Source organism: Chanos chanos, chromosome 7 (genome assembly GCF_902362185.1).
Source record: "Chanos chanos chromosome 7, fChaCha1.1, whole genome shotgun sequence".
NCBI classification, from domain to species: domain Eukaryota; kingdom Metazoa; phylum Chordata; class Actinopteri; order Gonorynchiformes; family Chanidae; genus Chanos; species Chanos chanos.
Window position 1 is genome coordinate 18,423,251 of NC_044501.1, and position 19,891 is coordinate 18,443,141.

At 39.8% G+C, this 19,891-nt stretch overlaps 2 protein-coding genes across 2 annotated transcripts; both read right to left on the reverse strand.

The window, feature by feature from the left end:
* Nucleotides 1-7,238: 7,238 nt before the first annotated feature.
* Nucleotides 7,239-10,525, reverse strand: LOC115817274 (Golgi apparatus membrane protein TVP23 homolog A-like). Its single transcript, XM_030780549.1, has 7 exons — nucleotides 10,433-10,525; nucleotides 10,179-10,261; nucleotides 9,758-9,902; nucleotides 9,462-9,551; nucleotides 8,515-8,637; nucleotides 8,134-8,262; nucleotides 7,239-7,315 (listed from the first exon to the last, which is right to left on the reverse strand). The coding sequence occupies exons 1-7, from the start codon at nucleotides 10,439-10,441 to the stop codon at nucleotides 7,289-7,291; spliced, it is 606 nt and encodes a 201-aa protein (XP_030636409.1). The 5' UTR covers nucleotides 10,442-10,525; the 3' UTR covers nucleotides 7,239-7,288.
* Nucleotides 10,526-12,021: 1,496 nt separating this feature from the next.
* socs1b (suppressor of cytokine signaling 1b) lies at nucleotides 12,022-12,627 on the reverse strand. Its single transcript, XM_030780726.1, has one exon. It carries the CDS (start codon nucleotides 12,592-12,594, stop codon nucleotides 12,022-12,024), a length of 573 nt encoding a protein of 190 aa, XP_030636586.1. The 5' UTR covers nucleotides 12,595-12,627.
* Nucleotides 12,628-19,891: the final 7,264 nt, after the last annotated feature.

The following is a 19,891-nucleotide window of genomic DNA, read 5'->3' on the forward strand; positions in this document are numbered from 1 at the left end:
CGCAACCCCCCAGCACACACACACACACACACACACACACACACAAATACACACACACACATGCACAAATACACACTTTTTTACATAAAGTAAGTAAGCACTATAGCAGTAAGGAACTGGCTGAGTTGACAGATGTTGTTAGAAGGTGAGTTTTCAGAAGCAAAAATATGAAGGATTGATAGTGGATATTTAGTAAAATGCCATACTAAAAAAGGACTCCCTGGCAAAATTTTTATTTCTGTTTTATTTCTGTAATTTCTGTTCTGTACTTTTCCTGAGATCATTGCATTTGTTGTATTTGGTTTTAAATTTGTTTTTGGGTCACTTACATATATATATATATATATATATATATATATATATATACACACACACACACACACACACATATATATATATACATACATATATATATATAATTTTGAAAAACTCAGCCAAGTTAGTTGGCCCCATTTATCATTATGTATGCACAAAAGTGTTTGTCTGTGTGTGCTCCTGTGTGTTGAAGTCTGCGTTTGTAAAATGCATGATGGTGTGTGAGTCCCCTTAGTATGTTTAATTCACATTCATTAAAAATGAATGTGTTTATGTGGGTGATGAGGATGTTGGTCTATAGGTCTATAGGTATATACATGTTCAAAATATTCAAATAGACTCCCCGCTTTCACGCACGCACACATACACACAGACACACACACTATGATCCTTGACAATTACATCTTCAAAGATACCTTACCCATACCCAAAACAGGAGATGCATTTCTCTAATGTGGTGCTGCTCTCAGATCTTGAACTGTCCTCTAGCTCTGCATCAGTTCTACAGCATAATGAACTGTGTCATCAGTCTGACCCCAGATCATTCGTTCTTTTTTTTTTCCTCCATAACCTGTGTTTCTGACACTAGCCCTATTCGGTTATGACTTTATGTTGTCACCTTATGTAACAAATCAGGGAATTGTATTATGTAACACCAGGGAGACAGAAAATCAACAAATGAATTTTAATTCTATGTTTCTTTGGAGGAATGGGAGACAAACCGTTGGTTTAACCTCTCTGTTTTAGATTTGGCTGCTCATATAAAGGATACACACATTCACAGAACTTAAGCCTTTGAACCTAAAGGAGAAAATCACACAGTCACACTAACAGAGACACATTTCACAAGACATTTTCTATCTTGTATGCTTTGATTCAAATCACACACATGAACACACACACAAATGGAGACTCACACACTTTAACACATTACACCCACAAACTCTCTCAAGCACACTCACCCACCAACATGCTCTCCATCCTGCTTTCTCCCTCTCTCTCTCTCTCTCTAACTCTCTCTCTCTCTCTCCCTCTCCCTCTCTCCCTCATTCTCGCTCTCTTTCTCTCCTTCTCTTTCAGTCTCACACTTTCACACAAATTCACATGGTCCAACATGCCCTAAGATCTGCAGCTGATAGTAAGGGATGATATCTATTTTAAAACAGGATTTGCTGACCATCAACTGAGGAAATTAACAAATTAAGGATTTTGAAGATTTTAATGAAGGCAGTTCAGCAACAAGCATGTAAATGGATATTTATAGATGTGAACGAAGGAGGAAATAGATAAATGAAGAAGAAAGGGATGAGAAGATTACATGAGTCTTTCAACAAAAAAAATGATGTGGGCAATTTCTGTCTCCATGGAAACCCACTTTTCAGAGTGTCACCACTTTTGTTATCAAACAGGCCCTGATACATTACATAAAACACACACACGCACACACATAGACGCACACACACAGACACACACACACACACATACAAACACACACACTCTACTGCACACCTTACACACACAGTCAAGCAAAAAGGAAGTGCATGCACATAGAGCTACATATATAGATACACACATTCACATTCACACACACGGGCACACGCACACACAGACACACACACACACACACACACACACACACATATATACATACAGCCCACACAAATGCATCCTAATGAACACATACACATAACTGCTCTTTATATTGTTCTTTTCGTTCTTTCCAAAGACGTAGTTAATAACAGAGTCGAGTTTCTTTACCTCCTCTTCTTTAAGGGGGTACAGTGGGATCAGAATATGCTGGTAATTTTAGAAGGATATACATTAAACTGTGGTGACTCATCTGCTTTGAGAAACGGGATCCATACTCTTGTGCTCCAGAGGAGATGAAATGGGTTGCAAGAGGAGACGAAAGTTACATGTGTGAAGTTTATTTAAACTGAGTGAGATTTGAATGCACAGATATTTAAATCAGTATTGTGTTAAAGTGCCTTGTTTATTTAAGTACCTTGACATCCACAGCCCATTCATCCAGAGACATGAATCTCAGATTTAGACCAGTTCATGCAGTCACCAGACAAAAGTAAGATTTGCAATGGAATTACTCGGAGAGTGTGTGAAAAGGGAAGTGACATCAGCATGTAATCAGCTTATAGGTGTGTATGGGCCAGTTCTGTTTCCAGAGACCTGATTATTAGTCAGGGGTTTGATATTATTGCAAAGAGTAAATGAGGCAAGCCATATTGTTGTTCTTCTGTAAATGATAATAACTGATAATAGTAGTTGGTAATGGTAGGTAATAATTTAGTTCATAATTAAATTGCTTAATATGTGAATTACTGCATATATTCTCTATATTTGATCTACAGATGTCACGCTGGTGGAGTGGTGCAGGACCCAAGCGCAAGACATGAAGATTGTAGTGACAAAAAGGAGGACTTTACTTACAAAAAGAAGATCAAAATACACATGCAAACGGGAACAAAACCGATAACAAAAAGGTGCAGTGAAACAGTGTGTTCAAAACACAAACAACAATAGACAAAGGACAAGGCAAACACTAGGACTTAAATACAGAGGGAGAACTAATTTGATTGGTACAAATTAACGAGGTCAATAAATGAGACAAACAAGAACAGGAGCACAAAAACATATCAAACTAAAAGTCCAAATATGAGGTGCAGGCTGTGACAACAGAAAACTGAAATAATTTTACACAAATTTGTCATACTGACAATGACATTTAAAAAGACAGATCATTTTAGATAGAAAAATGACTCTTGAGTAATTAGTGTAGGGTGGAAAGTCTATGGGGAAATAAAGGAAGAAAATGCTCTTAAACGGACAGATGGCAAAATGATACTTTCGAAATATGCAGATAACTGCTAAAACACAGAAAAGATTGAAACCAAATGACTGAATGTCAGAGAATGACCTGTGTGTTTTACAATGTGTCATTCTGAGCTTCAGCTCAAAAACAAAAAAAAAAAGGTGTGTTGTTTTTCAGAGGTTTGTTTGATGTAGGACGGCGCACAGAGGTTTGCTGACTTCCGTGAGCTGTGGATTTTTTATGAGACCTCCCATTAAAATGCAGTTTTGGACTCTCCTGTGGGAATGTCAATTATGAGTGGGAAGTGCAGCGGTAGGGCTGGAAGACACAAAAGAAAGATTAAAAAAAAAAGGCACATAGATGTCAAGTAAATTGATGGATTTTCCCAAATAATCTGATTCACAAAGCTTGACCAGTTGTTACTGCAGGGACAATTCAATAAGCCTCATAGGAAACACAAGTTGCAAACTCCAAAAAACATTGTAACGGCTGCTATTATAGTAAAAGAAAGTAACACTGGTGCAGTCAAAAACTTTGGCATTGAGTTGATTGTTAAGGGTTTTCTTCCTTCAAATTTTTTGAAAAATCCAGAGGCAAAAATGAATCATTTTAATAACTGAACGAAAGAGTGAAACGATTATTACAAAAAATTCCCGTCACTCTACCCCTACACTGCTGTTATTGTATACATTTTTCCCAGCGGCATTTTTCATGTAATACTGGTGTTTGGCCTTGAAATCCAGAAAGACACCCCCCCCCCCCCCCCCCGGACACACACACCCCCACCCCCCAACAGAACATGAAGTGCCTCTCTCTTAGAAGGATTCTCTTTACTTAAACCCACCATGATCAAAGTCAGCATACTGTACACAAATATATCATTTCAAAGGAGTTTCCATTATTCAAATTAGATTGCTCGGGGCTGTTATCAGTTATTACATCACCCATAGTAGTGTCTGAAAACATACTGGAGGGATACAAAACTGTTCTTCCGTGAGCAATTCCATCCCTTTCGGGTTTTGCTGATGTTAGTGAACTGTGCTATCCAAGGCAGCGTTCCAGAGTCTTCCATCAGTCTTCAGCTGACTTGAAATCTGGAGACGGAGACAACCGTGACGTATGGTTTACAATGTTTTTGTGTTTATCAAGCCAGTTCTGACCCCTGTTGACCTGCGGGGCACTGTGTAATGGGGGTGTGGTCATTGTGGAACAGACCGCTTTCCCTCGGACGTCTCTGCTAACATTACCTTAACTACTGCTCTTCATGAAACATTTGCAAATCGAGTAGCATTCATAGCAAAACTCCTGCCAAATGGACCCCCCCAAATAGCCCCTCTTCCAGAGTCACTTCAATCTATTCCTCTATGCATGACAGTTAGACTAATGGATAACTGGGCAAGAACAGCATTTTGTACATGACCCTTAGTATAATGCGATGTTAAGTGCTTCTTTCAATGTACTTTGTATCCCTCATTTACTCAAGTGCTTACTTTATTTTGGCAGTTGCCCTCAAATGGTTTTTCTTGATTTGCTTACAGGAAGTGACTGCATCTCTGCCTCTCAAAGCCAAAGATTAAAACCAGGATGAAACGAAACAACAATGTTTTCTTTTAGCGAAACAGTTAGTTATTTCACCGTGCTCGAGTTCAAGTTCAAGTTTCATTTGTCACATGCTAAGGTACAATGTACAGTAAGCAGTGAAATGATGATGCTTGATCTTTTATTGTAGCAGAATGCACTCGGCATGGTGAAGTTTTAACCTAGTGACACACACATCTAACACAGCCTCCTTGAGGTGGTCGAAAGGAGCCTTCGAATACCAGAGGGCTATCCAAATACCCTAAGAACCGATTCAGTGATGCCCAGTCCATAACTGGCACAGTGGGGCACTCAGAGGTTGCTAAGTCATTGCACAGTCCAAAGTTCATGACTGTAAACTGCACCAGTCCATGCTTTACTACCATGGTTAATATTCAATCTGTCAGTTCAGGGAGCTCTGGTTGTGATCCATGCCAGTAGGTGTACAAGCAAGGGAGGACAATGCACGCTTTAAATTAAAATGCTTAAGCTGAAAAGTAAACCAACGTGGTAAATTGAACATGTCAGACTAAAACAAATAAAGGCGCACAACTGAAAAACAACTGTACTGAGTCAGTTATTGTTGTCTGTGTTGTATTCAGGCTCTTTTTTTCCCACTGTAAGTCTTCATAGTGTAATGCAACACTGCTTTTATTCAGAAGAGGGCACTGTGTAGCCACATTATTATCATTTCATTCCTTCAGACTGAAGCCAGAGAATCACTGTAAACTGCAGTTCAATGTGGGTTCTTCTTCAGTCCATTGCAGTTGGTTAGAACATTCTACTCTAAGAAGACTATTCAGCTCACTCTGTTTACATTCTCATCAATATATTTACATCCTTATTGGCAAAGCATTAAAATACACTGAGGAAGAGAAACTGCTTTGTTTGCCATATTACACCACTTACATATCTGTGATGTCAGATCTGTCATGCATGGTTTTAACCGGGGATGGTGTTCTTATGTAATTTTCACCTAGAAGCTGAATATCATGTCTGGTTCAAGCAAAATTATAACAATAAACTGAAAAATGTACCAAAAATGCTGTTGTGATACTTGAAGTTTCTCAGCTCTTCCTGAATGTTTTCATTAGGAGTTTTGCATCTAAGAAAGTGGTTGTACACAATGAGTCAAAATGTTTCTTGAAGGTCTGAGAGCATGAGAGAGTTCACCGGTATGAGGGGAATTACAGGCTAATAGACAGATGGGTATGCGGCATTTCCCCTCCTCATTTTCTGGGAAAGGATTTTTTTTTAATGAGCAATGAACATCAGGACAAGTCTTCAAAAGAATCACAGTTTTGTCTGTCTGAGCATCTCACTGTGTGTGTGTGTGTGTGTGTGTGTGTGTGTGTGTGTGTGTGCGTGCGTGCGCGTGCACGTGCATGCAAGCATTTAAACTCAGCAGTGTATGTAAGCATGTTTACATTGCATGTATTATCTAGACATATGATTTTTACACTGCAGCACTTTTTCTCTCATGCATTTGTTTCATGACCCTTTACACACACACACATTGTCACAATACACTCTGTCCTCATTATGCCATACCTCCACCCACAACCTTGGACATCACATAAATACGCATATGTCCACACAAACACTTAAGAACACGGACATCATTCAACCTTTGTTCCTCCATCACAGGAGCATGTGCAAAAGGCTGTGGAGCGCATGAGGGAGCATTTGACTGTGATCTCTCTCTCTCTCTCTCTCTCTCTCTCTCTCTCTTTCTCTCTCTGTGTGTGTGTGTGTGTGTGTGTGTATGTCCGTGCACACTCGTATCTGTTCACACATGCAAACGTGTATGCAGGAGTGAACGTGTTGGTGTCTGTGTGTGCTCTTTAGCACGAAAATGTTTGTGTGTTTATCTCAGTTTGTGTGTGCGACTATGAGTACGTACACATGTGTGTCTGTGTATGTTTGCCACGGAGGAACTATGACAGGCTTCTCTGATAGCGTCCCGCTGTATTAGCATTGTTAACAGGTGGATAAGACAATGTAAACAATACTATGAATCCATTTGTCAAAATGAATGACAATTGAGTGACATCCTGAGCTCATGCCAGGAGATCCAAATGCCTCAGATTCAACGCCTAATAAAGCCTTGACAAGGCTGGTGAGCTAAAATGAAATACTGCGGTTTCAAGTTGACTTTGAAGTCGAAAGAGTCTTGGAAAACATCCTCAGGAAAATAGTGCAACCTAGCGGACACTTAGTGTAACTGCATGAAAATGTCTCAACACACACACACACACACACACACACATATATGCACGCGCACGCACACACACACACACACACACACACATACACACAGTAATTAAAACAGACACAAAGAGAGCTGATTTGGAGCATGCATTTATTTGAGAGTCTGCAGACAGAGTGGCGTTAATGCTCACATTATTAAAATGAGCTGTGCACCTTCATTATATTCATTATCTGACAGAGAAACAAAATGTTGTCCATTCATATTTTTTCCACAGTCAGTAGAAATGTCCATGCTCTTACACACCCTCAGACACACACACACACACACACACACCATTTCCCAGTGTACATCTTCTGTCACAGCATTCCAAATATGATATCAGGCTGAAAAAAGAGCAAACACAAAAATTAACACACTTACTTTCTCAAGAAACTCTGACTCTGAGTTTCTATCTTATTCTCTTTCTCTTTCTCTTTCTCTCTCATCTCTTTCTCTTTCTTGTTTTTCTCTTTCTTTTACTCTGCTGTTTCTCTCTCCCTCTCACGTTCTCATCTCTCTCTCTCTCTCTCTCTCTCTCTCTCTCTCTCTCTCTCTCTCTCAGAAACACTTGATAAAAGGTTATATTTCTAATGTAAGATTATTAAATCATTACTTTTCCAATGCAATGGTTTCTAAAACTACTACTGTTGTAATATCTAGAGCAGTAGTGTGAGAAATTCAGCCACGAGATGGTGGCATCATGAATCATGGACATACAGACTACACTGGCAGTCACTCCACATCCTCTACAAACTGTATTATCACCACAAGTCTTCACATCTGTGGGCTGCACAGTTCACATTCAGTTCTTCTCTGTGTATAAAACTTATGTCATTTATTTTTGTGTCTTACTTGCACCTGAAGCATCTGAATTCACCCTTGGGGGACAATAAACTGTTATCTTATCTTATCTGACCTTACTTCATAGATAATACATGGCCTAAATACATTTGATCCTTGCAAAAAAAATGCTAAAGTGCTCTTAGATTTATGTGTGTGTGCATGCGAACATGTGTGTGTGTGTGTGTGTGTGTGTGTGTGTGTGTGTGTGTGTGTGCACGCGCATGTGTCTGTGTGTGTGTGTGTGTCTGTGTCTGTGTTTGTGTGCGTCTGTGCCTGTGTGTCTGTTTGTCTGTGTTTCTGTGTGTGTGTTTGTACTTACCCTTTGAAGGAATTGCTGTCCCAGAAGTTGAGTTGCACATTTCGACTGTGTGTCCTGCCCGACTGTTTTACAGCGTATGTAGCCATAGAGATTAGCCACCTGGAGAGAAATACCAGCTACCACAAGAGCCTACAGAGAAACAGAAACAGAGACACAGAATTTGTGTGTACAAGTGTCTGGATGTATCTGTGTGAATGCTTGTGTGTGTGTGTGTGTGTGTGTGTGTGTGTGTGTGTGTGTGTGTGTGTGTGCGCGCGCGCGTGCGTTTACATGTGCGTGTGTGTGTGTTCGTGTTCGTGTTTGAGAGAGAGAGTGCATGAGTGCATGCGTGCGAATGTGTGTTAAAGTGTGTGTTAAAGTGTGTGGGAGGGTTTTTATTACCAGCCATTTGATCCTAAGGGTAAAAAGTGTAGTGAAGAAGAACGTAGTCCATATAAGAGGACAGATGATCAGCCCCAACCAGAAAATACATGCCTCCTCCTCAGTTCCACTGCTGCTGCTCCCCTGTATACAAATTACACAGAGATTAATCAAACATCTTATCGTCTGTCTTTGTTCGGCTGGCCTAAGGGGCATCTACTGATCTAGGGACAAGACCAAGATCGGATCAAGTTTCTCATATTTATTCAACTCTCTAAGCTGCTCTCCACTGCACTTGTTTATGTACACTCTGTGCTAACTTTATTATTTAAGGAGATTACAAAGGTGATAAATGACAACAATTCTTGTGGGTTGGATGTACTTGTTTTAAGATGGGAACACAGCACACTCTAAACATACCAGTCATGCCAACATGAGTTTCAAAGCCAACAAACGCTTTATTGATTTCTTAAATCTAATTAAGAAGACAACGGGGTAAGGAAGTTATTCAAAGTTAGAAAGGTCACATCCTCGCATTTCTACCCTTAGGCATTTTCAAGAAGTCCTCCAGTACCAGTCACAGATGTGTACATTCTGCTCATGCTTGTGTCATGTGGTTACATGGTGAGGAGTCAGGAAAAAAGGAAGTCATTTTCCTTAAAACATCTTTTGAAAGGGCTAGAGATGGATTTTTGATTCGGCATATGAAGAGTTAGAGGTAGTTTCTAAGTAACGACCTCATAGCAACACAACAAAAATGCCATAGTATTCACATAACAAGGCTTTTTCTCCCTTCATTGTGTGTGTGTGTGTGTGTGTGTGTTGGTGATTTTGTTTTGTTTTTTGTTTTGTTTGGTTTGGTTTGGTTTCTTTTTTTATGAACATTGTTGTGCAGTAAACCAGACATAAAAGCCTCACAGATTCCATCGTAAAGCTATACCCTGAGGGTTTGTGAGGGTCCATCTCACCTTCTTCGCCTCAAACATCCAGTGGCTCCGCCCATCCTCATCAATCTGATTCCACCAGCGCAGACCAACCAGCAGCCTACCTGTCACGTTCTGAACACCAATCAGAATCAAAGGAATGGGTCTCATTTGAGAATCTTTCCAGTTGCAAACAGTTACCAAAGAGGTGGACTGGTCCAGGCAATCCAATTGTCATGTATTGTGCACTCCTTCTCCCATTCATGCAATCATTCATTCATTTGTTCATTCATTCATTCATTCATTCATCTGTCTGGCTCCCTCTCTCTCTCTCTCTCTACCTTCACAGACCAGAAGTCACAGGAGAGCAGGACGATGACTATGACGAAGCATGTGACAAAACTCCGGGTGAACCAATCACAGAACAAATACGTGATGATGGCACTAACTCGGAAAAACAGGTGAAAAAAGGTTGCCAGTGGATGCCTGGAGAAAGAGAGTAACAAGTAAAACAGAAACGCATCAAATCATAGCTGCAAAGAACGGAGCAAGTCAGTCTATTGTCGCACATATTCTGGCAAACTCAAGAGTGGTCTTGTCATTTTGTTCATATGGCGGCTGTTGTGGGTGTGGTACATGAAATTATGAAAGCATCCATACGCAGATGTCAGCTCATTTTAGGGAAACTGAGAGAGAGAAAGAGAGAGACAAAAAGAGAGAGCGCGCGGTGTTGTTCTTTCTGCATCGCAACTGTCTGCTCACCTTATTTTAGCTCCTCGTCGCGCACGTTCCTCCTCTTCAGCACCGAAATCCAGAGACACATCCTCGGTCTCATCCGCGAGCACCTAATCACAGAATGTTATTTCTGTCACTCACGCGACCGAAATCATATAGCGCCACTGGTCACACAACATCGCCGGAAGCAAAGCAATGGAAGCTAGTCAACAGAGTCAGCAGAATTTACAGAAGAAATCATTCTAAGGGAAAGCAACCCAGTCTCAGCGTTATGATATTACCTGTTTCATCCTTAGGGAAGTCTTCCTCAGTATCGGTTTCTAGAAACAAGTAAGGCCGTCGATAAGAATAGATGTTGGTTGTTATAGCCCTCGGCGCAGCTGTGTCAGTGAAACAGGTCTGTGTTCAACTCGGTTCTGAGGGAGGGATTTTGCAGCCGATGCGAATAATGACCATGTATGGACCCAAAACGTCCTTTGGGAATTATAAAATTGTAATAATAGTCTCTGCTCGGGCGTATTCAGTGACAGCGACTGGGTTGCATTTGTCTATCTATATCTATCCTATATCAGACATTCCGACCAACTGATCTGCAAATAAAATTGTAAAAGATACATTCGAAAAATGCAGTGATTGAGTATGCATATTATCGAATTCATTTCACCTATCAAACGGTACAACATTAATTAAAGTTAGGAGATGAGAGATAACGGTGCACCGAAGACTTCACAACGGTATCACAGGTTCAAATTCTTTACCTTGTGCAGTGACCTGAAAACGAAAGAAACCAACCTGCTCAACCAACTCCTGTCGAATCTTTAAAGATTACGTCCACTAAAGGAAAGTTACTAGATCGGAGATAAACGCAACTAGGTAGTAGGAACACATCTTGGGTCTCGTGTTTTTTTTCGCAAAGAACGCGAATACTTACTGTTTTTTTAAAAAGGGTTGGTCGTGGTAACGCTCCTCGCGCTTTGACTTTTGGCATTGGTTTGTTTTATGGTAAATTACACAGGTGTAAACAAAAGTGTAAATGCCTCTGGGAGTCATGAAAGAGCTACTGCAAGTCGTATTTAACAGAAATATCTTCCCATTGTTTTCAAAGGCTACTTGAAAGATGTTGTATGGTATATATGGTTTGGTTGTATGGTATATATGTATGAGTGCTTCCTCTGAATAGATGGTGTAAGCTATGAATAAGTACTCTACTTCTTCACCTTATCACACTCATTAAATCATAATTCTGAGAGATTAAGTCAAAATGCAAGAAACGTCTCTCGTTCCCTTCTAGGTGATGAAAACAGGTTTCTTTGAAAACAAGCCAAAAAAAAAAAAAAAAAACTATGGATAAACACAACAGAACACAGGTGACATAACCGGAGTGAAAATGGAGAAGTGTTGAAGTAGGACGTTGTCATATACAATTAAACATACTTTCTGTTTCCATTTCTTTTAAACGCACAACAGGAGGAGTTAGAGTATCAGAGGATGAAAGGGTAAGGGAAGGAGAGAGCAGGATGAGAAGAGTGTCAGTATAAAATACTGAAGTTGTTTATAAACATTTGCAAACCAAAATCTAATTCCAAAATATAATTTATTGTAAAAACTATAAATAAAGACTCATGACATTTGAAAATAAGTGTTTCTGCATAGCAGATTAAAACTGGTTAAAATTCGTAGTGGTCGTCATTAAAACCATACCTTAGTACAAAGTATTCTGTTTGTCTTACAGTTGGCTAGAGGGATACATCAAGATTCACTAAATAAAATACGGCAACAATATACATTTGTCATACAAACAACTAAGATGACAAGAGTTTGCATACAACACACACACACACATACACACACACACACACACAACCAACCCTCAAATGCTGAAGGGATATGCATTCAGGAAATCTCTGACATTTGAAGTCACAGGCAGCTGGGGTATCATTTTTCTACTGTGTGTCCGAATCACAGCTCGCCTGGCCAGCTCCTGTAGGCTCTGTGGTGAAGCTCCGCGATAGGGCTTGCTTAGGCTTCGCTTGGGAGAGTTTGTGTAGAACTCCAAAAGGGCGAATAAACACGGGAACACATGTTTGCTGCCAGCCAGTCTGAAACCCTCATCTCCCAAAAGCACGCGTACGCTAGTGGGGCCGTCATGGGCCCTGTAGCTCAGGGTGAAGAAGACATCCATCTGGGTGCTGTCTCGGAGAAGGAAGGTCCCCAGTGGCAAGTCAGCCAGGAGCTGATGTGCCCGATCCACATCCAGGGGACCCCAATAAAACCCGCTGTTGCCTAGGTAACGTGCAGTCTCAGTGACGAGGACGCAGTCCTGCTGGTGACGAAAGGTGCGGATGTGCGTAGGCAGGCTGGGGGGACCAGACGGGAGGAACTCCGTCTGGTTCGGCGGGCCCTGTGACGCTGCTGCGTGGTCAGGCTCATCGTGCAGGACCATCCTATTGTGCAGCCCAGTCGTACCGTTCGCCCATGGTCCCCACACATAGAGAAACACACAGCACTGAAGACAGGGAGAGAAAGGGAAAAAGATATAACACAGAGAAAAAAGGGTGGAGCAAACACATGTCTGGACACACCAGAGTGTGTGTGTGTGTGTGTGGGGTGTGTGCCTGTGTGTGCGTGTGTGCGCGCTTGAGGGTTGGATGTTGTAAATGATGAATGAGTTAAAAACAAACACTCAGCCAACACTATTTATTTACTTAATTATTCCCCCCGCCCAAGAAAAATCACACACTTTCACAGGACACAAATTTCAGGGATTGGATTTCAGAGATGTCTAGATTTGAAATGAAAATACCAGTGAGGAAACTTACTCACATATTCTCTCTTTCCCCGACATGCAGTGACTCAAACTCACATATATTTGTCATTTTAAGGTGTGACGGATGTATTTTTTACATTTCTTTTTTTACATAAAACTCAGCTTTTTCATATTTCTATTGTAAACTGTTCTGCACTTACATTTATATTGGAAGTACCCTGTGTTGCTATAATATTGGTAAATTAAATAAAATAAAATTTCTCTCTATCACAATTACGAACATTCTGGAACAAATTTAAAACACATTACTGCAAATGCAGTACATAAAATAGTCGAGACTGATATTATAGGCTGTTTTCAACACAAGTTCGCAGACGCAGATGGGATCAATACTTTTGAATATGTCACTTGCGATTTCCGTAGTTCTTAGATCCATCAAAGTACACACATAATCAAGGAAATGAAGTACCTCAGAAGAGTTCGCACCGGTGGGTACTGAAACCGGCTGACTTCAAAGACAAAGCGAACTGCGCGTTTATTCTCGATATAGTATCCACAAATGCTAAACGCAATTCTGAGACGAAGCATCCTATCACACGGTGTATAACTTTCTCGCAAGTTCAGTAGTTGTTATGTACGGACGTCCAGTTAAACTGACTGGTAAGATATGCTCTATGTGAAGTGTCATCTAATTTTTCTAGTCATATTCTATAGAACATCTTAACACAAAGTAAACAGTCATAGCTAAAAATACACCCGTAGCTTAGCAGTCTGTTGCCAGCTAATACCAGCTGCTGCCATATCACTTTTGAGAACTGCTAGACTATCGTGATGACGGGCGCATTAGCTCATTTATGAACTCAGAACTGGTCAGGAACATGATTAAATTGCATCGAGACGAAAACTATTTGAATGATTATATTTACCGAATGCAGATGATCAGTTTGTCCACAGCATAGCTTATGAGAAAAAAAAATCAAACTTCGCTGGCGCTGATATCTGACTGCAAGCGAGCTTTCACACCTGGGTTCTCAAGACAACACCATCTCTCTCTCTCTCTCTCTCTCTGTCTCTCTCTCTCACACACACACACACACACACACACACACAGGCACACACACACACACACACACACACACACACACACACACCTGTAGCCTACTCACTGTAAACCGCACGGCCATATCACCCCCACTCCATCCCCTACAAATGCGTATCTACCCACATTCTCACACACAATTGCCTACCTCAAAAAAAGAACATCATAGCGTATTGAAGAGCTTGAACGGCTTCTATAGATACGCTCTCACCATGAAAAGAGAATGATCATTGACAGCTAACCACTGCTGACAACTGCTCGTGCATAGCCTGTAATGCGCGCGCCCTCACTCGTAATGCTTTCACTTTCACTCTCTCTCTCTTACTGCTTCTTCTAAATCATGTGATCTCGAAGAAAAAAAAAAGTCATTTGTCTATTGAGATGAAAAAACGACTTCCTCGAAAATAAAACCCTACATGATAGGGATAGTTTACAAGTCCATGTCCACACAAGTACATACTCAAATACATTTTATAATTTTTACAATAGTTTTGCACTATCGCTTGGCAATTGGTCTGTTGTAGCTTTCATTAACCAATAATGTATTTACTCCTCAAGGTCCTTAACCGAGGTTATTTGTCAACTAAAATTTTCATTTTTTAGAAGAAACTGACCGAGTTCAAATTTTAATTGGTGCTGTGGATTGCTGTACTGGAGATGTTTCAAAATCATTGATTGCATTGTTGTAATCCTCAGGTAAATCAGTGAATAGTAGCATATACTCAGACAAATGGCTTTGTCTACAACTTTATAAAACGATGCTTTCAGTTCTTTGCTCTTATATTGTACAATAATCATTTAAGTTTCTCTCCCCTAGCGAGTCACTACGTTTCATTTGGAACTGACTGCTGACTGACTTTTGAGCATGCACAAGTCTCGCGTGAGAGTCAGGGCAAGCCTTCTAGCAAGGTTTTGCATTGGTTTTGAGTTGGTTTGATAAGAATGAATTCCAGTAAATTGATCTGATACGAAAATCATTTATTTGAATAGGAGATCGTTTTACGGGTCTGAAAAACTTAAGTGCACAATAAGTAAATAAATAAATACATGTTATATATCATTGAATAACTTTAGGGTTAGGCAAGTCTACCCTTTAAAGTATCGTTTAGGTCACCTTAATCGACAAAATTACAATGCAATTATAAACGCATACTAATGATGGAAGAAAAAGTGCTGTTCATGTACTTTTGCAGTGATTAACTACATGTAATGTCACTACGCGGTTTTATTGAAGCGCGCAGTGACTCGTAAGCCAACTTAGTTGGCTAGCGAAGTTGGCTAGCGTTACATCTGTGAGCTGGCCGACGAGCCTGTGCAGCGAAATGGCCTGCTTACCCAGTCTATGTTTTGTTTGCATAGTGTCAAACATTTATACTACATTAATACAACAATTTTTGTGGCCAGGAACGCTAAAGGTAACGTCAACCAATTGAGATGCACGTGACAATTGTATCTGTCTGCTTACTAGCCCATGCAGGATCTTTGCATTGCCTAGCATCTCTAAGCGGACTGTATCTAAACTGTGTCTGAATCTAGCATGTCACAGTTAAACTGATGTTTGCGCGTCTTAGTTTTTAAATAAAGAATTTACGTACCAGTCATATCTCTAAAGAATGATGCAGATATACATTCAGCTTTGAATACAGTTAGGCTGAGAAATCATGAAAATAGTAAGGTCATTTTTCATTGTATTAGTATTACCACTAGTATTAGCATTGTTGTTGTTGTGATTGTTGTTGTTGTTGCGGGTGGTATGATTATGCTCATTCACCTGCATTATCTTACTTTTAAATTATGCATTGCATTGCTTTATGGCTTGATGAGATTATGAAAGTTAAGTTTGTGTAAGAGAAACTTGTTAAGGGCTGCTCTTGGTCATAGTGCATATAGGCAAAGAGCTTATTAAGCAGCTCTCTTGACATGCAATAAAGTATTGAGCACATGCTGTCAAACCATTGGCAGGAATCAGCTGTAGTCTATGCATGTTACACAGATGTAATGCACACTGACAAACTAAGGAGAATCAAGTTCTGAGAGAGGAAGCAGATCTTCAACATGATGTAGAACGGGCATGTAGATTGAGATGGCCATGTATACCTATGTACTGTGTGTGCGTGAGGGGTGTAGTCATATGATGAAGTTACTATTACTATACTCTTAACAAGAATGGACAGAGTGTAATATTTGAAATAATCAGAGGAGGTTTGCTGAGACAAGGAGGACACGCAGCACAAAAAGAGGACAGTGAAGTGAAGGAGGAGGGAAAAAGACAGAGTTTGGAGAAAATCAGGCCACAGATGTCAGATAACTATGACTAAAAATACCACTGGACAGTTCAGTAAGAGGGCAACACCACCAAGTCACAGAGGAGCGGAGAGATCACATTTCATTATTCCCCTGGGTGTAGGAACACTCTTTAACGATAACTGAAGACATCACCTAAAACTAAAAAGCCATTTACTGGCTGAGTTGTTACACCTGGTTCGAAAAATTCATCCAATCTCTTTGTCTCTGAAGAGATAGATTTCACTGGAAAGTTTGTTACATTCACTGTTCTACAGCCTCATGCCAAACACAAACGCAATATTTCTCAGTCTTTCACCTGCAACCAAATTATGTCAAAGATCTTTATTATCCAGCGTATTTAATCCTGCCAATGTAATGGACAGACTGTCTTGAAAATATCCTCTCGGGACATGATATTGGCATATCTCAAGAGACTGCAGTTTGTCTTCCAAACACAGCTGTTGCTGGCATGGATACACATTTTAGCATAGACCCTATCACAAAATATATTTATTAATAGGTGCCAGCAGAATCATGTGGTCTGACATTAACATCACAGAGCCAAATGTTCTTGCGTTCAGTTCAAACACTGACAGATAGTACACTGTCCTCTGAATAAACAGGATACAGTAAACAGAGCGACCAGAAGTCACCTTACTTTGCAAATAAACCAGATCATTTGGGGGGAAAAAAACATTAACTTTTTTACTGGGCAGGAACAGAGGGTAGCACAAAACTCAGCGGGGTAGAACCACTGCTGGGTGCATCAAACTGGATGGGGATCAAAACTGCAGGAAATTTTAAGCATCCAACTCTTGCCAATGAGACGGAACAGGGGAAAGGTGTTGATGTGTTGCAGGCTCCGCCTACGTGGGTTCTATGTGACCTGACTTGACTTAGAACCTTATTTGACCTTATCTGAAACAGATTACTGTACGAATGAAACAATACAGTTTCTCTTTAAAACTAGTATTCAAAAAAATCTCTCTAAACCCAAATGAGAAAAAAAAATTGCATCAGCATAACATTACCTGCTATCCCTGAAACAACAACGTTATTGTAATTTGTTTTAGTATTGACTCCACAAACTGGTTTTGTGCCTATCATCATGATGAAAGCAAAGCTAAAACAGAGCCATTTTCAGACCTGTATGATGGTGACAAAAGAAACTGTGGCAAAGTACACTTCCTAAGTAAGCAAGACAGCAAGGGACTACAGACAAGAGATATTGTTACTATAGACAGAGATAACGACAAGGACTGAGGTCTATATGATGGTGGCCAATGTGAATTCATACAAGTAAAAAGCCTGTGTGTATGTGGTCATGTCTTACTCTACTAAAGCAACCACAATGGTTCCTCACTGGAACTTTTTTTTTTTTCATTCTCGTGGTGATGATTCTTTGCAGGAGAAAAGGGAAGTCTATGAAGTCTACATGAAACAAAAGGAAAAGTAGAGTGGTTTTTATTCACAATGGTGACTGTAAATATGTTGTTGTGGTAAAAAAATAAAATAAAAAATTGTCAGACCTGAAACAGTAAGGTTCACAAAGCATAGAACTATTCAACACAAAACCAAACATGTCACAATGCATCTTTTGTTGTTCAGCACTCACACACACACACGCACACACCAAAAGAGGTTGGCATATGGGTAGGGCCTGTCGGGAGACGCCTCCTTTCATGGACTGGTATAGTTACTTCACATAAGAATGACAAAGGAGGAAGAGATAGCAAATTATATTTTTTAGTATTTTTACCATTTTTACTGTTTCACCAAAATTAAATCTCTACTAAAGTTCTCTCTCAAAGCATACTCTGCTGTTTGTGCATATATATTTGATGAAAACAATGTCTGTCCAGCATGTCTGATATGTTTAATGTGTCTGAGGTGTTTTTTTCCTGTTAATTGGTTAGCCAAGACGGATCTAGTAGATCTAGTAACTTTTTTTTTCCTTGACAACAGCTTTGCATGATTTGCTGGATATATATTTTCATATTGCTAAGGGAATCTACAAATAATGATCCACATAAATTTTCACAATTGTTATGTATTCCCTAGAAACCAGTAACACATTGGCCTAACCATATTATATTTCACCACCAATCCTTTGTCTCAGATCAGCCAATGGAAGCTTTGAGTACATCTGACATCCTGGGCAACACTTTTTTTCCCCACAACAATCAGACAGCTCTGAAAGATTTTTTAAGTAATTTTATTATTTCGGGTGTTTACTTCCTCTTCACCCTTATTTCCCAAAGAGAAGTTGAATCAACATTGAAAGCTTGAGTGACGTTGCAAAAATAGCAAATTGGTCAGGACTTTTCAAAAGGGCAGACATCATGCTCTATGTCATAAATACATTTACAGTTTTACATCTAATGCAATATATAGGTGTTCTTCTATGTTTTTCTGCTCCTGTGATGGTTTGCTTCCCAACTGATACTATCATTTGTCTGGTTCATTTATTTATATTAATACTGTTTATGATGGTTTAGTCCATCTCAGGATAAATAGTTGGATAGTAAATTGAACTCCCCTCTGAAATGCTTTTTCCTACTAGCGGTCCCACTTGTTGTAGTCATTTGCTGGTAGATGCGTCAGGGTACGAACCACGTAAATGGAAAGCGATAGCAACCACAGATTATTTAAAGGGTGTGTTGTGTGGGATGACTCTGTATAGTCAAATGTAAACTGAACAAAGGAACTGAACTATTTCTGGGGAAAGAGGAAATCAGCAATTCTGATAAATATGAAGCAAATATTAGATGAGATGGTGATATCATTCCATTGCGTTAGTGTGGGAGTTAATTAAGACACAGTAAACTGTTTACTTCCAACAGCTAAGAACACAAAACATTTATGAATACATATTTATCATATTTCCATATATGTCTTCATAGAACCAAATATATGTTTGAAGGTTTTGAAGGGATTTTGAATTGTTTTCCTTTGGATTGATGTTTATATATTACACAATGTTTGAGAAATTTGTGTTTCAGTGGAGACACGGCGTGCTCCTTAAGGAGACGACTGATCATTTTGATTAAAGGTTCTCATCTCTGTCTCTAAATATTAACATCTCTTTTGTTGGACTCTTCATTAATGTTCAACAAAGGCGGGTGACTCTCATATTTACTCAGTTACAAGCTGGTATTCACAAATCCATGGCAAAGTTAAACCAATAACAACCCTACCATTTGTGTTGACACAATTCTTTTTTTTTTTTTTTTTTAAGTCCCTCAATGAGTTTGAAGGACTGTGCTCTGTGGTCAGTAGTTAAATTTCATGGAAATGTTCTGACCTTACTAATGAACATAGCCTGCCTATTCTTTCACTTGTATGTTTCAATGTGTCTGCCTAGTTCTATGCCTGTTATTGTCACACCGTGGCTACAGGCAACAGACGCCTGGTGCAATTCTTGTAAAACTTCATGCCAAATGGGGTGTGGTGAGCTTACACCGCCCTCTAGCAAGGGCACTGGTGAACTACACAGAACTTACACTGTTGCCGTGGAAACTGCGGTCTGTGCCAGAAGTGTCCTGGTTGAATGGGCAGCGTGCGTGCATAACACAGAAAATTATTCGG